This window comes from Gallus gallus, chromosome 2 (assembly GCF_016699485.2).
Source record: "Gallus gallus isolate bGalGal1 chromosome 2, bGalGal1.mat.broiler.GRCg7b, whole genome shotgun sequence".
Lineage (NCBI taxonomy): Eukaryota > Metazoa > Chordata > Aves > Galliformes > Phasianidae > Gallus > Gallus gallus.
Genome location: NC_052533.1, coordinates 19497917 through 19517571, shown reverse-complemented (window position 1 = coordinate 19517571; position 19655 = coordinate 19497917). Strand labels below are relative to the sequence as shown.

At 36.0% G+C, this 19655-nt stretch overlaps 1 protein-coding gene across 3 annotated transcripts in view; it reads left to right on the top strand.

The window, feature by feature from the left end:
• Positions 1–19655, top strand: part of MRC1 (mannose receptor C-type 1) — a 53779-nt gene that overhangs the window by 13126 nt on the left and 20998 nt on the right. For all 3 annotated transcript variants that reach the window (XM_040680860.2, NM_001397660.1, NM_001319007.2), the window contains exons 5-16: positions 84–197; positions 2110–2256; positions 6631–6813; positions 10244–10401; positions 11412–11525; positions 12578–12693; positions 14040–14188; positions 15343–15542; positions 15999–16123; positions 17288–17375; positions 18295–18439; positions 19561–19602. In XM_040680860.2, the coding sequence (XP_040536794.1) occupies positions 84–197; positions 2110–2256; positions 6631–6813; positions 10244–10401; positions 11412–11525; positions 12578–12693; positions 14040–14188; positions 15343–15542; positions 15999–16123; positions 17288–17375; positions 18295–18439; positions 19561–19602 (1581 nt within the window). The remainder of the gene's footprint in view (positions 1–83; positions 198–2109; positions 2257–6630; positions 6814–10243; positions 10402–11411; positions 11526–12577; positions 12694–14039; positions 14189–15342; positions 15543–15998; positions 16124–17287; positions 17376–18294; positions 18440–19560; positions 19603–19655) is intronic.

Here is a 19655-nt window from a genome sequence, read left to right as displayed (position 1 = left end):
AACCAAAGGAAATCAAGCTTCCAGGTTTCAAGAGAAGTTTGCTCTTGCTGTACACTACCAGTATCTTTGTCTCTGTTACCTAGGTTTGACTGGCAAGCTGAGTTCTGCTCTCTGGTTTGGTCTTAACAGCCTGAATTTTGACAGTGGATGGCAATGGGTTGGTGGTGCTCCATTTAGGTACTTAAACTGGGTTCCAGGTAAGATTACATTTTTTCTAAGGGGTTAAATTCCTTTCTGTTCCAGTTTGTTTTGGTTATTTTCTTAATGATTGGATTTTTATTTTCATTTTGGATTAACCAACCTTGGCGGTAATAAGTACAGATCTGAGTATGTTAGGCTAGTCTACTCTGAGGCAAAACCAGCTGCTTCACACCTGCAGCTGCAGTGCTGAACTCCAGTGCCATTATTAAAAGCATAGCCTCCTATGCCATCTGTAGACGGCAGTGAAGAGGTGCTTTTCTGGTTTATTATTCAGTGTCTGTGTTAAGGTGACTTTTATCAGGACCCTTGTTTCCTTGCACTAACTATCCAGGAAGTCTTTGGAGACCGATTTTAAGTGGATGTCTGAAGTTATACAGTTAGAATGCTCTTCATTTTCATCGAACATGTCACGTGTATTTAATTTGCAGTAACTCTGTAAGTTACTCCGTTGTGTCACTCACTAGTTCTATTTTGGAGGTAAGCCCCAAACCAAATTTTAGGTGAACAAAACTTCTTTGTAAGCTTTGAAGAGTGGATTGAGCCACTGCCTAAATAGCTCTCCAATGGAGAGAGTACACAAGGCAAACAGATGGACTGAAATACACGTTCCTGAGAGGATGTTTACAGGTCTGTCTGCCAAAAGCACAGGTGAGGATCTGCATGTAGCAAAGGGTGGAGAAAGCCTGGCTGAGTTAGAGCCAAAGCAGCGAGGGAAGCTGTTCATGATTGTTAAAACTGCAGACAGCTCTCATTTATCCTGTAAAGAATTATCTGAGTTTTGGAGTAACGAAAATGGGCTCAATTTGTTTTTCACTCTGCTGGTATCTATATAACCAATTTTACGTTTGTGCTTTCTACTTCACAGTTCCACTTTTGTCAGCGTATCTCTATCTCATTCCCATTTCCATGGGTGTTGAAGAACCTAACTGTTCTTTCCAGCAGTACATTTTAAAAGAATTTGAGGAAGCTTTACATTCTTCCATCTCACTAGTTCTAAACAGATAACAGGAACACATTTGAATGTTTTATGCTCAACAAGGGAGCTAAGTTATCCTCAGCTAAAATTATGGGGGTTAGGCATTTGGGAGAACTAACTGCCTATGGTGGAACTTTTTTGTGCAATAAAATCATTTACATTTTTGTTCTTGAAATAGGAATATATTTTTTTCCCTTGGGAAGATCCCTAATCTAAGGAAATAGGGAGTTAATTTTCAATGAACAATCTTGCACTCTACAAATTATTGTTTTATATCTCTGACACTTGTTATGTAGTATAGTGACATGTTCAGATGTGAAACAAAAACAGTGTTAAATTTAATCATATTAGACCAGATCTTGAAAATTCATCCAGTTTACTACAGAATTTTTGTGTTCTAGAAGTTCTGCTTTCTTTTGAATGCTTTTGTTAGCGTTACTGCTAATCTTCAACTGAAGAGAGCCTGATATCTTGTCCACTTATCTAAATAATACAACAAGAACAACAAGTTCAGATTAGCAAAATAATTGCTTACTATTTATACTAAATGCAAAATTTGACTAGCTTACTGAACAGGTAAAGAACTGCACTATAGAATTGAGAAAGGGGAAAAAACTGAATGAGGTATTTGCACTATAATACACCACATCAAGGCTTTGAACCTGTGAAAAGAGTGTTAACACATGAGATACGTTCACAACGTGTGGTTGCTGTGAGCAGAATATCTGCCAGGGGAATGAACTGCATCATTCAGGTTAAAGGCCTGTTGAGAATCACAACTGCCTATATATTAATGTGTCTTATAATTAAAGCATGGAACAAATTCAAATCTGAAAGTAATTGAAAGTCTAACCATGAGGTGTTTATTCTTAGTTATTATTGTTGAGTGGTTTGTCATTTAAAAAAAAATGTTTGCCATTTATTTATTAAAGGGCATCCTTCTCCAGAACCTGGAAAAATCTGTGCAGCATTAAATCCTGGCAAAGTTGCCAAGTGGGAGAATTGGGAATGCAACCAGAAACTCGGCTATATTTGTAAACGAGGAAATGCTACTTTAGCATCTTTCATTGTTCCTGCAGGTAGGCTTGGTAATAATCCCCTAACAAATTATTAATGGTGTAAAATTGAGAAAAGATAACATCTGTGCAAAATGTGACTTGACCAGGATTCCATGTAAAAGTGAACACTGTGTACTTCCTCTTTATTCTGGTCTTCCTACTTCCTGTGTAGTGTAGCTGAGTGCTCTTTCCAAAAGCAAGCAAAACTGTCACATTTTATATGTAGAATAAAAAGGTAAATAGTTTAATGCTTAAAAAGTTGTGTAATTATTATGAGCCCATGTTCTCATGAAGCTAATCTATCTCTCTTGCTGTCATTTTTTGCTACCTATGAAATGGAGTAACTGTAACAGTGCAAATTAACAGTAAACTTAAAGAATTTCTTAAAAATATTTTTGGATTTAAAGATCTGTTAACAAGTATGTATTTATGTAATTATGTATTAATTAATATTTTCTGTATACCTAAACTATTTAGTTGAATTACAAAATTCTTTAGATTAAATGCAGACACTTCTTTAGAAGAGATGTAATTCAGGCACTTGGTTACGGTACACAGGAAAGACAAATCAGGGATAAATTTTCTTAGCTTTATTTAGATTTGTTTCCTTATCGTATCTCTTCGTGCTATAATTTACACTGTAACTTCTTCCTTAGTTTCAACACTCATTCCTTCTGTTATCCCTTATTTCCAAGTTTATTCCTCCTAGATTATACAGGTATCTCCCAAATTGACTGACATTATTTTGCACAGGGTTTAGAAGCAGAAATCCAAACCACTATCATATTTCCAGTCCATTTTTTAATATACATTATTGGAAGATCAGATGTCAAATGATGAGTTTCCAAAAAGCTTGACTTGAAAAATATGTTTTTTAATGTTGTTTCCGCTGTTGGCAACATATAGCCAGCTCACTGGTATTAAAAAAAACTTGAAAGTGTCTTCTGCCTAACTTGTTTTCCCTTAAGAAAAACGAGTGAGCTAGTCTATTATTAACCAAATATTGAAATCTATGTTAATTAAATAATACTTCAGTTTTGAAACTAAGCGTATTTATTGCTTGAGTTGGGAAGGACGCTGCTGCATATTTTAACACTTTTCTGAATTACAGTGCAAATAATTGCTATCATTTCTATACTTCTGATAGCCAAAATCTTTGTTTAGGTTGAAGTAGTTTGTTCAGTGGGCTGTTACTCAGCTTTTCAGTTTCATAAACATATCTTTAAACACTGATGCTTGTAAATGTACCACTGATTCAGTGCTGCCAATTACCTTACTCAGTTTTAGATTCAGTCTTAATTCAGAGCTAATCGCTCTTTCTTTCTTATACATTAGGGTTTTGATTTCGTGCCTCATCCCTCCCATACTGAAGTGCATCAGTAATTTGCAGGAAGAACAGAAACGAGACAAAAGTTTTCAGTTGTACAGAAATTGCTGAGTAAACGTGGTGACAGACAAAACAGAGGTTGGCAGTGGTTCACATCATAAAATATTTTCCAAAATGTCCTAAGGGAGGAAGTCATAAAAGGAATAAGCATGCAATCGTGCAAGGTGTTAAGTGCCCTCAATTTCTAATGGTGTAAAGGAAACTCATGGCAGATGATGTTTTCCTGACCAGAGCTCCAGAGTCAAAATATAAATTAATTGCAAATTCATGCATGCAATTAAGTTGTTCACTTACTACTAAGTGCAGAGGCAATCCTTTAATATTTTGACCCGAGAAGTTACATTTAAGTTCAAAAAAGCAGTATGCGAGGATTGTAGAAGAGAACACTTTATAACACAATGTAATTATGTATCTATAACAAACTAGAGAAAAATCTTCACAGATTCTTAATTTTTGTAGCATTTTAAGATTTTCAGGAACTCAACAGTTGTGTGGACTTTCTTTGTGGGATTTTTTTTATATTTCCAGCAGGGGGCCACATTATTATATACCTTTAAGTCATTTAGATTTTTAGGGCTTCAAAGCAGTTGCTTTGTAGTACTGCAAAATCTATCAATAAGAATCCATTAATTTCACTTACAAAATATGCTTATTTTTAAACTTCATTTTCTAAGGAAAAGCTGTCTGGCTGTTTACCTCCAGCTGCCAAAATAATTTTCATCCCAATGCAACGACATAAAGTATTGAGTTTCCAAATATTTCATAGACCCCAATATCTGATTAGAGAATTCAGTACACTTAATTTAACTGTTACGAATGCTGTGTAAGCTCTCTTATCAACCACAAAGAATGAAGGTGTGAGAGAGAAATGTTAATGCCCTAATCATGAGAATAATTCAGCTAGTGCTTTTTTACCTTTGTAGACACCCAAGTCAATAACTGGGAGATCTTCAGACTTCAGGAAGCCAAGCTTATAGTTTGTAGGACTATTTGGCCTTTTTATGAGGAAAAAAATAAGTCTGTGCTTCATTTCTTATGTTGACCTATTCCGCAGTATTCATCAACTTGACATTTGGGATAATGTTTTTTTTGTACGTTAACATGGTTCCCATCATTACATATTAGTTATTTTAATATGTCCTGCTTATTTTGTTTAATTCAGATGAAGCTCAGGGTTTAGTACTTGTTTTCTTTAGGATGAAAAGTAGATCATAGGGCTTTGTATCACTGTGTGTTTTCTTTAGAAGAAGAGGGAAGCACAGAGTTAACTTCTGCTGACAGCTGGAAATGAACAACTTGAGGCTTTGTCATACTGAGAAATACCCAGCTATGTCATTCAATAAAATTTGCTCCAAAGAAATTAGACTGTCAACTACTTTTCCAATTTTTCTGCCTGCAACAAATTCCCTAGTGTTACCGGATTTACAACCAAAAGAGTCTCCCTGCCTGCCATGGCTGATTTAGTGTTGAGAGTAATGTTCATACAGGCTCCTTCAGTCTGAAAGAGAGATTCTTACAAAGCCACAGGGGAATAGAGACCTGTATGATTGTCTTTGTAGCTAAGTCTGAACTGATAGTGTCTGTTCTATTCTGTTTACTGTTTGCAAAAGGGTGCATTGAGTGAGTGTGTTAAAGGTGCATATAATCTAGATTTTTTTTTTTTCCTGAGCTGCTCCCTGACTGCTTGCTATAGCAAAGCACTGTAAAATACACGTGCTCAGAGCTGACCCCAGGCACAGTACAGATCAGGTGGCTGGCTAAAACATGATACTTACCTCTACAACAGCATTTGTCCTCTCTGTTTCATTTCTCTGAACAACCCCACATACCATCAGTTTGTCTTTCTAACATCTCTATCTATCCATATTCTTTCCTTCTGTGGCAGGATTGACAGGACTCTGACCATGCACAGGGCTCCTCATCCCTGGGATGGCAGAGTTCCGATTTACTTTCTGATAACATGCTGGCACTTTTTGAGGTGGGTCTGCACACAGAGAAGTATGTTTATAGCTGTGCTCTGACGTTAGTGTTCTGTGTTCCGACACTAAACACCTACTAATTGTCAGCATCTTTTAGCTGGAACAGGATACATATTTGCAAACTTGCCCTGACTCATCATGACTTTGGATGCCTCAGTAAATGTTTTCCTGGAATATACGCTACTGTCATACAGAAACACACTGCTTCTTGTTCTCTGATGTACATAAGTTTATTTTCCCAACAGAATTTCTGCAAGCTTGCCATCCCTGTTCTGCTCTCTATATTGGCATTTGCTAAACCTGTCTGCTGATTATAAATTCTGTTTATTATACAGTTGGATGGCACTTCTCCCAAGGCTGAATTATTTGCTGAACAGCAATGTGATTTTTGGCAGTACTCTGTTACTGTTCTGCTGAACTTTTAAAAGCAATCTTTAAGCACAAATAATTTACTTTTACAGAATAATTTTCTTAATTGTGTTTTTAAAAGGTATTCCTAAAAGCAGTATTTGCATTTGGGTTCTTGCATGATCCTGTAGAATCACTTAATTTTTCTTTGTTAATCTAGAAAATGCAGCTTGTCCATAAAGTGCTTAAAGTCTAGTGGAAAAAAATTACCTTCATACATAAGTTCTGTAAGCTCAGTTTCTTATCCTGTCCCTAAGCATCACTGAGAATGAAAAGGAATGCCGACATGAAATGCAGAAAAATACCAGAGCACAACACTTCAGATTTTAAAATTCAGTATGCATGTGTGCATGTAAAAGTCAAAAGTGTGTTTCTGCAGTTAATTTCTTTCCATCTTTTCGCAAGTTGCAAACACTTGTTTGCAACTGTATTGCTCTTGAAAATATCTGGGAATTTTAACTTAATCGTACTTGCCCTTGATGATCTTTTTAGATATCTTTCAACCCTGCTGTTCTTGAGGGTGAAAATAAACAATTAATGTCTTTATTAAGTCTTTGCTTATGTGATTTTTAAATCTTTTGTTAAGAATAGAATTCTGAAGTTCTTTGTTTTTCTTTTCAGAGACTGGTGTGCCTATTAGATGTCCTGACCAATGGATATCATACGCTGGTCATTGTTACATAATTCACAGGGACCCCAAAATATGGAAAGATGCCTTAACATCTTGCAGAAAGGAGGATGGGGATCTGGCTAGCATTCATAATGTCGAAGAGTACAGTTTTGTTATTTCTCAGCTTGGGTACCGTGAGTATTTAATTTTATTTTTTTGCAATAATATATCATTTATACTAAGAATATAAGCAGTTTAAGAGAAAAGGAGGAGGCTGTTCAGGAAAAAAAAAAAAGAAAATAACAATATCCTCATCACAGGATGTAAAAGGAGTTAAATTTTAAACTTCAAAAGTTGGAAAAAAGCACAATAGGAGAATTAAAACTACACAGACTACGCTGTCATGAAAAAGATGTGATCACTGTTGTGAATTACACCAAACAAACTCCTTTCTCAGATTCTACTTTTACATCTTCTTGTACAGGTTAAGGCTATTTGTTATGTTTTCAGAAGCTGGAAGAATTTTTACTTTCTCTCTGCAAAGATAGCTGAGGGGAAACAGTATTTATTAGTCAGAGAACTTGGGGGAAAGACGTGGATCCTATTAATGCCATGTCCATGTTTTTCAAGTCATGTCAATTGGGTTTCTTCTGAAAAAGGAAGCTGTCTGTCCCAGTGTGTGTATTCAGTGGCACCCCATCTGGATGGGGTACTTCAGTGTTCACATACTCAAGTTCTTGCAAGGCAAGAATGGCTGCGAATGTCCTTAGGGGAAACACAACCATGCTGATGCTGAGGCCATTTTGTAGTTGCTGTTGTTTTACATGTTAATTAGTTTACATTTAGTGTCAGATACTACTCTTCGATGGGTGAGACATGTTCCTTTTTCTCATTCCCATCCTGACCATCCCCTGATGCAGCTCTATGCCACAGTTTTGTAGCTTTTACCAGACAGGAGAGCTCAGTGCTGCCCCTCTGCTCACCTGTGAGGAGCTGCAGCCGCCTTTGGGCCTTCCCTGAGCCTCCTTTGCAAAAGTGAGCAAACCCAGGGACCTCAGCTGCTCTGTACACTCCTTATCCTTGTAGACCTCTCCCTGTCTTCCCAATCCTTTGGGTAGTCTCTAATTGTTTTATGATCTTCTTATATTCTGCCACACCAAACTGCACACAGCACTCAAGGTGAGGCAGCATGAGCCAGGGAAGAGTACAGAGTAGGGCACTGTAGGTGTGATATGTTGTTTGTGAACTATGCAAAACTTCTGTTCTTTGAAAAGGGATGATTAGGAAAGATGAGACCTCTTGATGGAGGCATTAGGACATTTGAAAGAATTTGAAGGAAATTAAATGCATTTTCACCTCATTCCTTGAAAGTAGGTTATTTCAGAGGTTAATACTTTTTTCAAAACTTTTCTGGACTGATTACATTGCACCGTGTTTTAAAAAGTGAATATTTCTGAAAGGCATATAGTTCTGAAGGAAACCAGACTTCTCACAGATGGCACATATAATTCAACAGACTATTTAGAAAGTAATCTTTTTAGAGGAGGAAAATTGAAACTGCTGAAGATGCCTTTTAAGGCATTTGTCTCTCTGTATCAGATTGCTATTGCTCACCCCTGTGATGAGAGCACTGTGTACTGCAGTACCTCGATAATCTTGCCTGGATCAGAACTCTGCTGTAATAAGTGCTGTACAAACAGAATAAAAGCCCATCTTTACACCAGACAATTCACATTCTAGTGGTAAAACTGAGCAATAAGGGGTACTGTGAGATAAATATGGTCGCAGTAGCAAAACTTCTTCTGTTTTGGCATTATCCACAAAGAAGAACTTTAGAAAAGAACATGAAGACTAAAAAAGGAATATATTGTGCATATTTACATGGAAATGCAGAATCTGATGTTGTACAAACATGGTTCAGTGCATGTCTGAGAGAGGGGGAAATAGCTAATTTATAAAGTGGTTGTAGGAAAAAAATCTTGGTATTTAGTCACACAGCTTTCGAGGTCACCAAATACTATGCCAGCACTTCTTCTACAGAGAGGAGAAAATGTTATGTAGGAAGGGGCTCCATTTCTGATTTGCACAGTTTATTTTGTGACTTAGACATAATCTTTGTGTTATGGAGTGCTGTTTATTGGTTGTATTACCATGGTATGAGCCCACCACACTAGAAGCTCTTGCCATGGAGGAGGCTTCTGTTGTGCTGGGTGCCAAATGGAATCTAGTGTCTTCTGAGTATTAGGGGAGGGTTGGTAAGGACAGTATGGATGAGCTATGGGAGCTGATTATACTCAGTTATAATAAAGATGGGAAAGAAAATGGATGGAGAAAGGGAGAACAGAGAGATAACTATTCAAGTGGCAAGCTGGGGAGGTGATTTTTCTAAGAGCTTAATTTGTCAGAATGGGATGCCTCCATCTTCCTGTAGCTAGCAGATGGCAGAAATGTCACAGGAGAGTTTTAAGTTAGTGAGGTGTCTATTAAAATCTGAAATGTGTTAATCAAAAAGGATTGCCTTAGGGGAGATGACTTTTAACAGGGAAGCAACAGAAGAGAAACAGTTCCAGTTTTCATTTGAAGAACTCTCGAGCAGCCAGTCTTTTTGGGTGGACAAAATCCCATTTTTAAATTTCATGGGCAATTTTGTTCTCAAGTTGACTGTGATCAGTATGGGTAGAGAATGTTAAGAGGAAAATTGTTCAAGAAGGAAAAACTGTGAGAACAAACTGTGAGCACGAAAGATGTCTGAGTATTTTTAATTCAAAATAAAGTTCTATCATTCCACCATTAATGATGGAATTAAATACGTTTTCTGACTCTTGTAATAAATGCCAATTGCAGTTAACAACATTACAAAACCAGTACTACGAAGGAATGCCCTTTGATGATGATTAAGTTCAGTCATTATCAATGCCCAATTTTTAATCTTCCATAGGATTTTATTCAGAAGTTTTTTGCAGAAGAAAACTGGATAGTGAATGTTACAGTAGCAATATGGTGGAGTGGAGACTTTTAAGCACAGACTAATAAACCTCTAAGAGACAGCAGCTGTGAAGTAAGATGCTTGATTAATCCTACACTTTCCTTCCAAATGAAAATTTACTCCACAGTGGACTGACAAAAATGTAACAGCTACAGATATTGCATATTGCTGTAAAATGAAACAAAGCATAAGAACAGATGATGGGTCAACTTGCAAGTGTGCTTGCTGACTGTCAGCTCTAAGAGACACTCTAAGTGTCTGAGCATTAGAAGAGATGGCACTTCTCTTTCACTTCTACTGCCGGAAAGAACATAGGAGTTAAGATTTTATACAGGTGGTTAGTTGTATCTTGTTACTTATTTTATACAAGAGTTTTAAGCTGGAAAAGGAGAACAAGCCAAACTATGCTACAACATACAATACAGAGAACAAGTTTGTGCTTTTGTATGAAGATGAACAATGCTATTGTTCTGCCGCTAGAGTGGCTTTTCTTGAAGACTGGAGTGGGTATATGGAAAATGCTGTGCTTTCTATATGAAACAGGGAGCCTTAATTTCCTGTGACTGCCTTTTAGCCTTCCTAAAAGTAAGAAGATATATATAACATCATATGTAAAACTGTTATCTGTCATGTTTTAGAGCCAGATGATGAGCTTTGGATTGGGTTGAATGACCTCAAGGTTCAGATGTATTTTGAATGGAGTGATGGGACACCTGTCACCTACGCCAAGTGGCTTCGTGGAGAACCCACTCATGCAAACAATAGGCAGGAGGACTGCGTTGTTATGAAGGGAAAGGTAAAGTCATGTTTAACTATTGACTTAATTTTATTTTATTTATTTTTTTACTTCTTCCTTGAGAAACAAGCAAGTGGTGGCCTTCCTTCAAGACAAATCCCCTACAAGGTCCAGGGATTTCCATATGCGCATGTGGACTTTGGAAGAAACTTTTAATTACACTGCAAAGCATGTGAACATCTAAATCCTTTTTTTTTTGGGAATCTACATTTTGATTTGGATATGTTTGATTTTTTTTCTGCTTTGAATCTTGATGAGATACATAGTTATCTTAAGAAACTGTACTAGCAATTTTTATTGATGATAAAGAGAAAGAAGAGGAAAAAAACCTTTGTTTTCCTATTCTTAATGAAGTTATAAAACTTGGGTCTTGGGGTCTAGGTCTGTTACACGTTATGTTTGTGTCTGCTTTGCACATGAAAAGCTGTGAGGAAAGTGTTTAGCAGTGGCATTAGTGTAAGCCTTTACTCACTGATCCTACTCACTATTACCTACAATTACAAGGCTGTTTTGAAAAGTCTTCATTTTGGGTTATAACAATCGTTCATAATCTAGGTATACTATCAGGACTGAGATAATAATCTGAATCGTAAAGTCAGTAAGGTTGGAAAAGACCTCTAATATCATCAAGTCCAACCATCAACCCATCCCCACCATGCCCACTAACACATGTCCCTCGGTGCCACATTTCCATGATTCATCTGGTATAAAAGTCCCAACCCATTCTATGATTCTCATTGAATTAATAGTCTTTGTTAAGATAATGTATTGCTGTAACCTCCAAGGGTCCACTATTCAGCAGGGTTAGTAATCAAAAAAGGTGTGCATCAATGGTGAATCATTCTCAGCAGGAGAAGTCAGACTGAGGTTGAAATTATGTACCGAAGTTATATGTAGGTTTTGCTTCCTTAAAAGATAGAAAAAAAATCCTTAAATACATAGAGCATATCTTTGAAACCTTGAAACCACCTTTGAAATCCCACTTGACTATGATGTTCTCTTATGTTCAGGATGGATTTTGGGCAGACCATTCTTGTGAAAAGAAAATTGGCTACATCTGTAAAAGGAAACCCCTGTCAGAAGCACCGACAGAAGAGGAAACTATTGACATGGGCTGCCAGAGAGTAAGTGAAGAAAAATTATTGAAGCTGACTAGGCTGCTAGGAAGGATTAAGAAAATGACTCCTGGGTGGATCTGGAAGGAGACAGGAAAAAAGGAGAAATGGTTTCTGTGCTGTCATCATTAGAACAGTTGGCCTTCTCATTTTTGTGGCAGATAGGACAGGTGATACAGATGAATAAATCCAGACTCTGACTCTTTGACTCTCTATGTTCCCTTTATTTTTCTAGAACTTGAAAGCATATAAAACTCAAATGTATAGCTCTTGAGTAGGCTGTTATTCCTTGATTGGAGTTCAGACCTTGTTCAGAAGTTTGCCTTCGCCAGCAGTTGCTCTTCAGCTCTGTCTACAGTTTTCTTCATTACTGTTTATGGCAATAAGAATGTGTCTTCATACTATTCTCAAGACTTTGCTTAGGGGTTTGGCAGTGCTCCCTACTTCGAAAAATTTGTTACAAGTTCCTAAAGAAAATGTATCCATTGTGCTCCCTGTGAACTGCCCCTGAATTTGTTCCTTGTTAGGTAGTCTTGTTGGTGAAAAATTGAAGAATATCAGGAGAAAATTTGTATAAATTGTGGCTGGGTTACAGCAAACTATTCCTCTGTAAGCATATTCCCGAGATAATGACGTTTGGATGACAAAACATTAGAAGAGAGTTTTAGTGTTAGTTAATAATCTATAAACTTGTCTGATGTGTCATTGTCAATCTAAAAAGACGAGCATAAATTTGCTTTCCATGAGCATTCTAATGCTTGCGCAGCTATGTGCCAAGTAGAGTACTAAAAGCACACAATAAAAACCTATCAAAACTTTTTATAAGTGGAAATCACTGATTAAAAAATCATTATAAATCAAGACTTTAAAAAAGCTTTCTTCTTGCCTGTTTCCACTCTGCCTTTTGCAGTTCAATTGTTCCTTTGTCTAGCGGTTTGCTGACAGTGTCATGAGTTTTTTTTTCTTCCTTTATGTTTTTTGAAATTATGTTTTTTATATATTTTTATAAGAACTTTATGAAAGTTGTGGCATATTCGATCACTTAATGCTTATTTTGACAGGGCTGGAAAAGACATGGTTTTTATTGTTACTTCATTGGGAGCACTTTTGTAACATTTTCCCAAGCAAATCAAACCTGTGAAAGGCATCAAGCGTATTTAGCAACTGTTCAAGACAGGTAAGTGAAAACTGCTCGCATTAGGGGCCGCATGAGAATTTAATGTCTATTATCGTCTGAATGTCAAAAGAAAGATTTTGATATGGATGAAAATCTTGCTTGAGAGGACAGCTATATAAACATACAAAACTTGTAAAAGATTTTGCATACATATTGAAATCTATGAATTCAGTTCATAGTAAAAACAGTCAGTGGATATGAAGTGATTTCTTGCTACTGAAAGTTGCGCCAAGGAAAAAAATAGTTTTCTTTTTTCTTTAGTTGTAGTGGATTGAAGATAGGTTTACTTGAGTATAGGAATAAGAGTACAAAATTCAATTTTAATTATCAAATGAAGAGATATATGTGAATTCCTCTTGAAAGGTAGCTGAAATGAGGAAGAGGAGATCAATGTCAAATATCAGTTCTTTTCAGAATTAAGCTACTTACTCAAAGTTTGAATAAGAATCCAAATGAGGATGGAAGTGCTTGGTACTTAAAAACATCACGATTCCATGAGGATTCAATGTATGCCAAGTTTCTGAGCAGATGATACACTTTATTGAGTACAGCATATTCCAAAAATGAAAGAGTTAAGAAATAAAGGCTGGTGTACCTGCAGTTGCCTCCATGCTTTACACTTACTGTTGTTTCTTTCATTATAACTTAAATAGATATGTTTCACTGTGAAAAATGTTTCAGGGATAGTAGCCCTCTAAATGCAGGTAGAACTGCAGCTGTGATAAAAATAGTTAAATAATGTGGTCTTTGGACTGTACGAGAGAGACTTTTTTTACATTGGCTCTGATTTTGCAAAGGCTTTTCATTTAAACACAGTAATGATCTATGTCAGGCTTTACCTCTGAGTAGGTTTGTTTCCCAAACATAAATTTTAATTGTATGATCATTGGATGTAATTTGGAGTTTTCCTTAGTTTAACAGTTTATTATCATCATACTTTGGCCTTTACTTTAGTGTATTTCTGTAGTAGTGCTGAGGCCTTTTGTGGTTTTGGATTTGCCTGTAATAAGTGGTCATTAAAATACAAAGATACCTAAAAGTCTTTAAAATACAGTGGCATTACAATTAAGTCCTGTCATGTTCCTTCCTTCCCATATCCTCTCCAATTTCATATCAATTCACCATTATACCACTTTCTATATTGGTCATCAGAAAAGAAGGCAGAATACTTCAGTATTCAAGCTTACAAACTAAGTATTACATTTTGTTATTTGGTTTGTTCATGTAAATTCCTCCATGTCACTCTTTCAAGAAAGTACAAAGGTAGTTCTGAGAAAATAAACTATTTACAGCTTTTAAAAATTAATTTAGTGGTATTAATTTAACAGTTGTATTCTTTTGAACAGATATGAACAAGCCTATCTGACTAGCCTGGTTGGGCTGAAAACAGAAAGATACTTTTGGATTGGACTTTCAGATGTAGAAGAAAAGGGAACTTTCAAGTGGGCTAATGGCGAATATGTCTTATTTACACACTGGAATTCTGAAATGCCTGGTAGCTATGACTCTATGCTGTCTAATGAGTGCAGTGCCCAGAATATATTGCTCGCCACTTGTATTTTTTATTTCAGTCCTTAGCCCCTGTCTGATGGTACAATGACCAATTGCTCTCAGATATATCTGGCTGCTCTCTCAAGCATGCTGTGCTGGTGCTAACTTCCTGCATGGTACTTAACTGAGGTTTTTAACCTGAGTGTGAAAGAAACTTTAAAGTGCTGTCAAGTTTCTGATTTACCGTCGTTCTGCATGTACTACTTTAGAAGATCATTCTCTTCAGACATACTGTGCCTTGCTCGAAAATCCTGCCTGTTCAGCCGTATGTCATAGTAATTTGCTAAGTGCATGTTTTGGGTTGAGGGAAATCACAGCCTACATAAAACTTCTCTGGTCTTAGAGAAAACAAGGTGGTAGGAAAGGACAAAAGGAAGGTTTGAGTGTAATTTTTTCACTTAATATCTTTTCTAGATGAATTGTGATTTCCTTATTTACTAAGTTTTCTAAGTTTTGTGAATGGAAACCTTGATATACTATATATATATATGTATATATACTATATATATATATATATATATATATATATATACTATATATATATATATATATGTATCTGTTACAATACAGCAGTGGGGTGGGAAACCTTTTCATGTCTGACATGGTCACATCAGAAAGAAGATGGTCTCCAGCCTTCAAGATTCTGACGTGTTATATTAGGCTTTTGGGAGATTGTCTGATCCTCTTCAATTGCAGTGTCTTAAATTCTGATTTAAATGTGTCAGATGGAGTGGTAAGGCTGTGTAGACTAAGACAGCAGTGGACCTATATACAGCAAGCTCATTTTATTAAATCATAGTCAAATCAGACAAATTTGGGAAAACAGCTTTTAAAAAAGCCTTCAGTTTTAGGGAAGAATTGCACGATGATGCTGGAGTCAGCCGTTGGAAGTTGATGTGATTTGATGGTGAGGCACAATTCAGTATCTCAGATATGGATAAAGCACTTTTTATTTTTGCCTTTTTTTTCATGAGTTAGAAACATTTTTGACTCTGTACAAGCAAATACTTTAATTTCTAACAGGATAGAATTTGAAGTTTTCTAAAGTTCTCAGTGACCCGTGAAATGTTGCTTTTATGTATTCCTGTTTTCAACCAGGAAGAAAGCCGGGCTGTGTTGCCATGAGAACTGGAACTGCAGGTGGATTATGGGATGTAATAAAATGTGAGGAAAAGGCAAAATTCCTATGCAAAATGTGGGCAGAGGGAGTGACGCCTCCACCTGTTCCTACAACAACTCCTGTTCCCAGTTGTCCAGAAGGTTGGGACTCAAACAATCGTATTAGCTTTTGTTTCAAAGTAAGTGTGTTGCTTAGTTCTCAATTAAGGTAGTTTCTATTTGGTACACCTACATGCAGTAAAAATTGGTGTACAATAGTCTTAATGTTTCGTCAGTTTATTCATGGATTATATGTTCAGGTTCTGTCCCCTTTTATTGAAATTTTGTCTTTTTCTTTATTTTTAAAAGTCTGATCTTGAGGTCTGATCTTCTGAGCTTAATTTCCCATCCTCGTTCTATTAGAAGTGTCTTTCTCCTGTCAATTTGCAGCAGATATTGCTGTCAGCAATGCGGTCTGCCAGCTTGCCTCAAAGATGCTCATATGAAGCCTGTTTTTCAAACACTAACTGACCTTACATTGTAATTTTCTGTAATCCCCATAGAACAAGTTAATTTTAAATGAATTGGTTTTGAGTTTCTTGATCATGTGATCTATATGGTCTATTATACCTAATGGTAAAATATGCTGTCTTTAGCCTTTTTCCAAAGGAGAACAAAAGAAAACGTGGCTTGAATCTCAAGAATTTTGTCGAACTATAGGAGGAGATCTGGCCTCCATTAGTGGTAAAGACGAGCAGTACGTGATATGGCGTTCTATTGCGTAAGTATCTGTAGTGTGGTCATCTGTTCACTTTAATTATCCTTTTGATCGTTCTGAGATATTTCATTTTAGGCATGTGTTTTTACTTCAGTGTAAGCCAATCTGGATTCATTATCAGCATCTGTATCAAACAGCAAAAAAACAGTGCTGATGAAATAGCAGTTGTAGCATGACTAGCAACAATCACCCTAGAGGCTAATGCTATAGCAAGATTGGCAAGATACCTAGTTGAAGCAACGTTAATGATTAGATGTAAAAATATTTACTGTGGATTTGTGGATATTTTGAAATTACTACAGATGACAGTTTGTTTAACATAAGCAAATGGACAAATAGGAAAACAGTCAAGATGTAAATCTAGTCAGTGTTTTGGTTCATCATTTTAAGAACTAATCAGAAAACAGAGCCAACTTCAGATTCATTTTTTTCCTACACAGGGAATGTAAATAAAGTTAATAGATCCCTGAACTGTAATAAGAAAGTGAGAGATTTCTGAATGTGTTCAAATACTGTTAAAAAAGATAACACTTGCTATATGACATGAATAGATGGAGCTCAATGAACACATATGTACCTGTCTAACTGGAAAGCAACACTGAAACCTGGCAGCCTTGCAAAATGTGGCAGCCCTTCAAGTAAGGAAGAAGTGTCTCAGATGCTGCATTACTATGTATTGGTTCAATAAATTCTGATTAATCAGTAAAGCGTATCTACTTGAAGACAACAGTTACTTAAGGTGCTATTTTTTAATGTGATTCAGCTGCAGCAAGTAATTTTGTGTTTGGAAACTCTACGTGCCTTTAAAGAGAAAACAGAGAGCAGTAGGTACTGGACTGTTATAGAAAAGTTGTAAGGGTCCTTATTAGATTTTCAGGAGTTGGATTGGATCTGGACACATTCTGTATAAGGCAGTGTTTCAAACTGACTGAGTTAATGTTTAGTGCTAAAAGCTAGAAATTGTTGAATTTTAATAGCTGTCCTCTCCAGTTATTATTTCTTACAGCTTTAAGGATTATTTGTATAGAAGCTTATGAACTGCTGTGAATGATATTTTATAAAAAAATACAGTAACACCCTTACTAGTTTTGTTTTTATGATTAAGCTCCATCTAAATGGAATATTTATTATTTTTTCTTCTTCTTTTGTTTGTTTTGCTTTGTTTAGAAACAATGGTTTTTACCACCAGCATTTCTGGATGGGGTTGTATTACCTGAATCCTGATGATGGCTTTGCCTGGAGCGATGGATCTCCGGTCTGTGGTTTAATTCTTCACAGCTCTTATTTTCCATTCCCTGAGTTTCTCAAGTGTGTGGTGTAAATGTCTGTGTACAAATTTATGTTTAACCATCACACTCTATCACGTTCACTTTAGGAAGCTTATGAATAGCAATTTCATGGCTCAATTTTATGGCTAAATCATACTGATAAGAATAAGAATCATACTTTTGATAAGAAAATGTGCTTTTAAATCAACGAGAAAATTGAATTCATGGAGTTTAAAAAAAAGGATTTTCTTATGAATGAAAGTTTGTTTTAAAATAATCCATCATTAGTATTTGTGTTCTTTTTAAATTAGATCTTGATCTGAAGTGGCCTACATTCACTCGAACTGAAGGCAATTGTGGCTTGTCTGTACTTTAGACTAAGATATTAAACTGTAGAAGCAGAAGTGGTTCTGCAAATGTGGCTGTATTTAATGTGAAGTTGGTAAATATATATATACTCATAGAAGTTTACCATGCAGAAAAATGAAATTAGAATTTAAACAGGAAAATTAGAGTAGCAGTAATATTTTTATGAGAAAAATGCCAACGTTTTGTTATTTCTCCATAATGTCCTACTAGTTTACTCAAATTTACTTTATTTATCAACATGTGGCATTCACCATCATTGTCATCAGATGACTTTTACAGAATTTATGTCCTTACAAAAAATCAATATTCTTCCAAGTGTGATAAGAAACAATAGTTACTTAAATTGTGGTCCAATTGCAATCTGAAAACAAATCTGAAATGTCAGTATTTGGAAGGGGAAGCTGGTTTCCTCTTACCTCACTTTTTCTACTGACAATAGAAACAGATCTTATGCCTGTGTTTTGATACTGTCTCTTCCTTTTCTCTGTTATTATTGTACTGTATTACAGGATCCTTACAAAACCTTTTCTATCATAGGTGAGGTATGAGAACTGGGGCTTTGGTGAACCCAATAATTATCAAGGAATTGAACTCTGTGCAGAGATCAGTGGTGATTCAAGCATGCTTTGGAATGACAGGCACTGTGATTATCTATATGGATGGATTTGCCAGATAAGAAAAGGTGCTGTTACTTCCTTCTGTGAATTGTGGTAATAAGAAAAGAATCTCAGTTGTTTTTTTTTCCTTAACTTTAAAAACAAACAGACAAAAAAAAATTTAAACCTCTTTACCATAACAGGTCTCTGTGAAAGGTGAAATATGAAAGTGGCATAAGGATTTACCTGTCTTTGATGCATTCGGAGATACAGAGACAGTGGTGCCCTGCTGGGGGCTTCTCGCTATTCTTTCTCAATGATTTCAGAAAGATAAATGTGTTTCCTCAAAGCTAGGAGATGTTACTTTGAGTATTCACATTCACTTCTTCATGCTTTCTTCAATAAATGCTACTTTTTTTTTCTTTTTTTTCTGAGTTGAGCTTCAACTTGTTAGAAAATAGTTTACAATACTAGAAGTTTTGTGTATGAAAACTCTCTCCTTTATTTAGCATAGGTACTATTTGATAAGCTAATTTAATCTATAATTGCAATACGTAGCCTGATTTGGGGATAATTTGTTTTGCATTGACTAAGTTTTATATTCATTTAGTAGCTTATCACAAAGTACTCTATCTAACTTCGTTATCTGAAAACATTAAGACAAAATTATTTTGGGAAATTATGAGTTCCACAAACAGCACATGTAAGTACCTTTGAGTATTTGGGGAAGTGCTTACTTAAGCTTATTGCCACAATCATATGTTGGGAGGGCAAGGAGCAAAACAAGGATGCCTCGTTTGTAACCGAAGCTGTTCTATGATTCCTGCTATCTTTGGTTTGAGCCACCATTCATGTATTAGTTAAGTGGAAAAAGGAGGGAGAAGCAGGACTGTCTTAATAGTGAGAATGCCCTGAGACATAAGATTTTCAGCATGTAGGGAATATCAAACATAATCACTTAATTTAGGCAAATATCAGGGTATTATAAAGTGCCTTGCACATTAGGAATAACTTGTATTTAGAGCGTCAGGGAACAAGAGTTTTAATTTAAAATTGGCCAAAAATAAGAGATTTAGACCATTTAGTTCCTTCTAGTTTTTGGTACTAAATCCATTGCTAACATAAAATTCAGTGTTAAGAGGCGTGCCTATCCCTCATGGTAAACGTTTTCTCTTACTGTCATAATAAATATTTCTTTTTCTTACAGGTGCAAGTTTAAAGCCTGAACCAACAGAATCTCCTGTACCCAGTAAGTGTTCTTGCTTATACTATTAGTGTATGTGTGTTTAAGCATATTTTCAA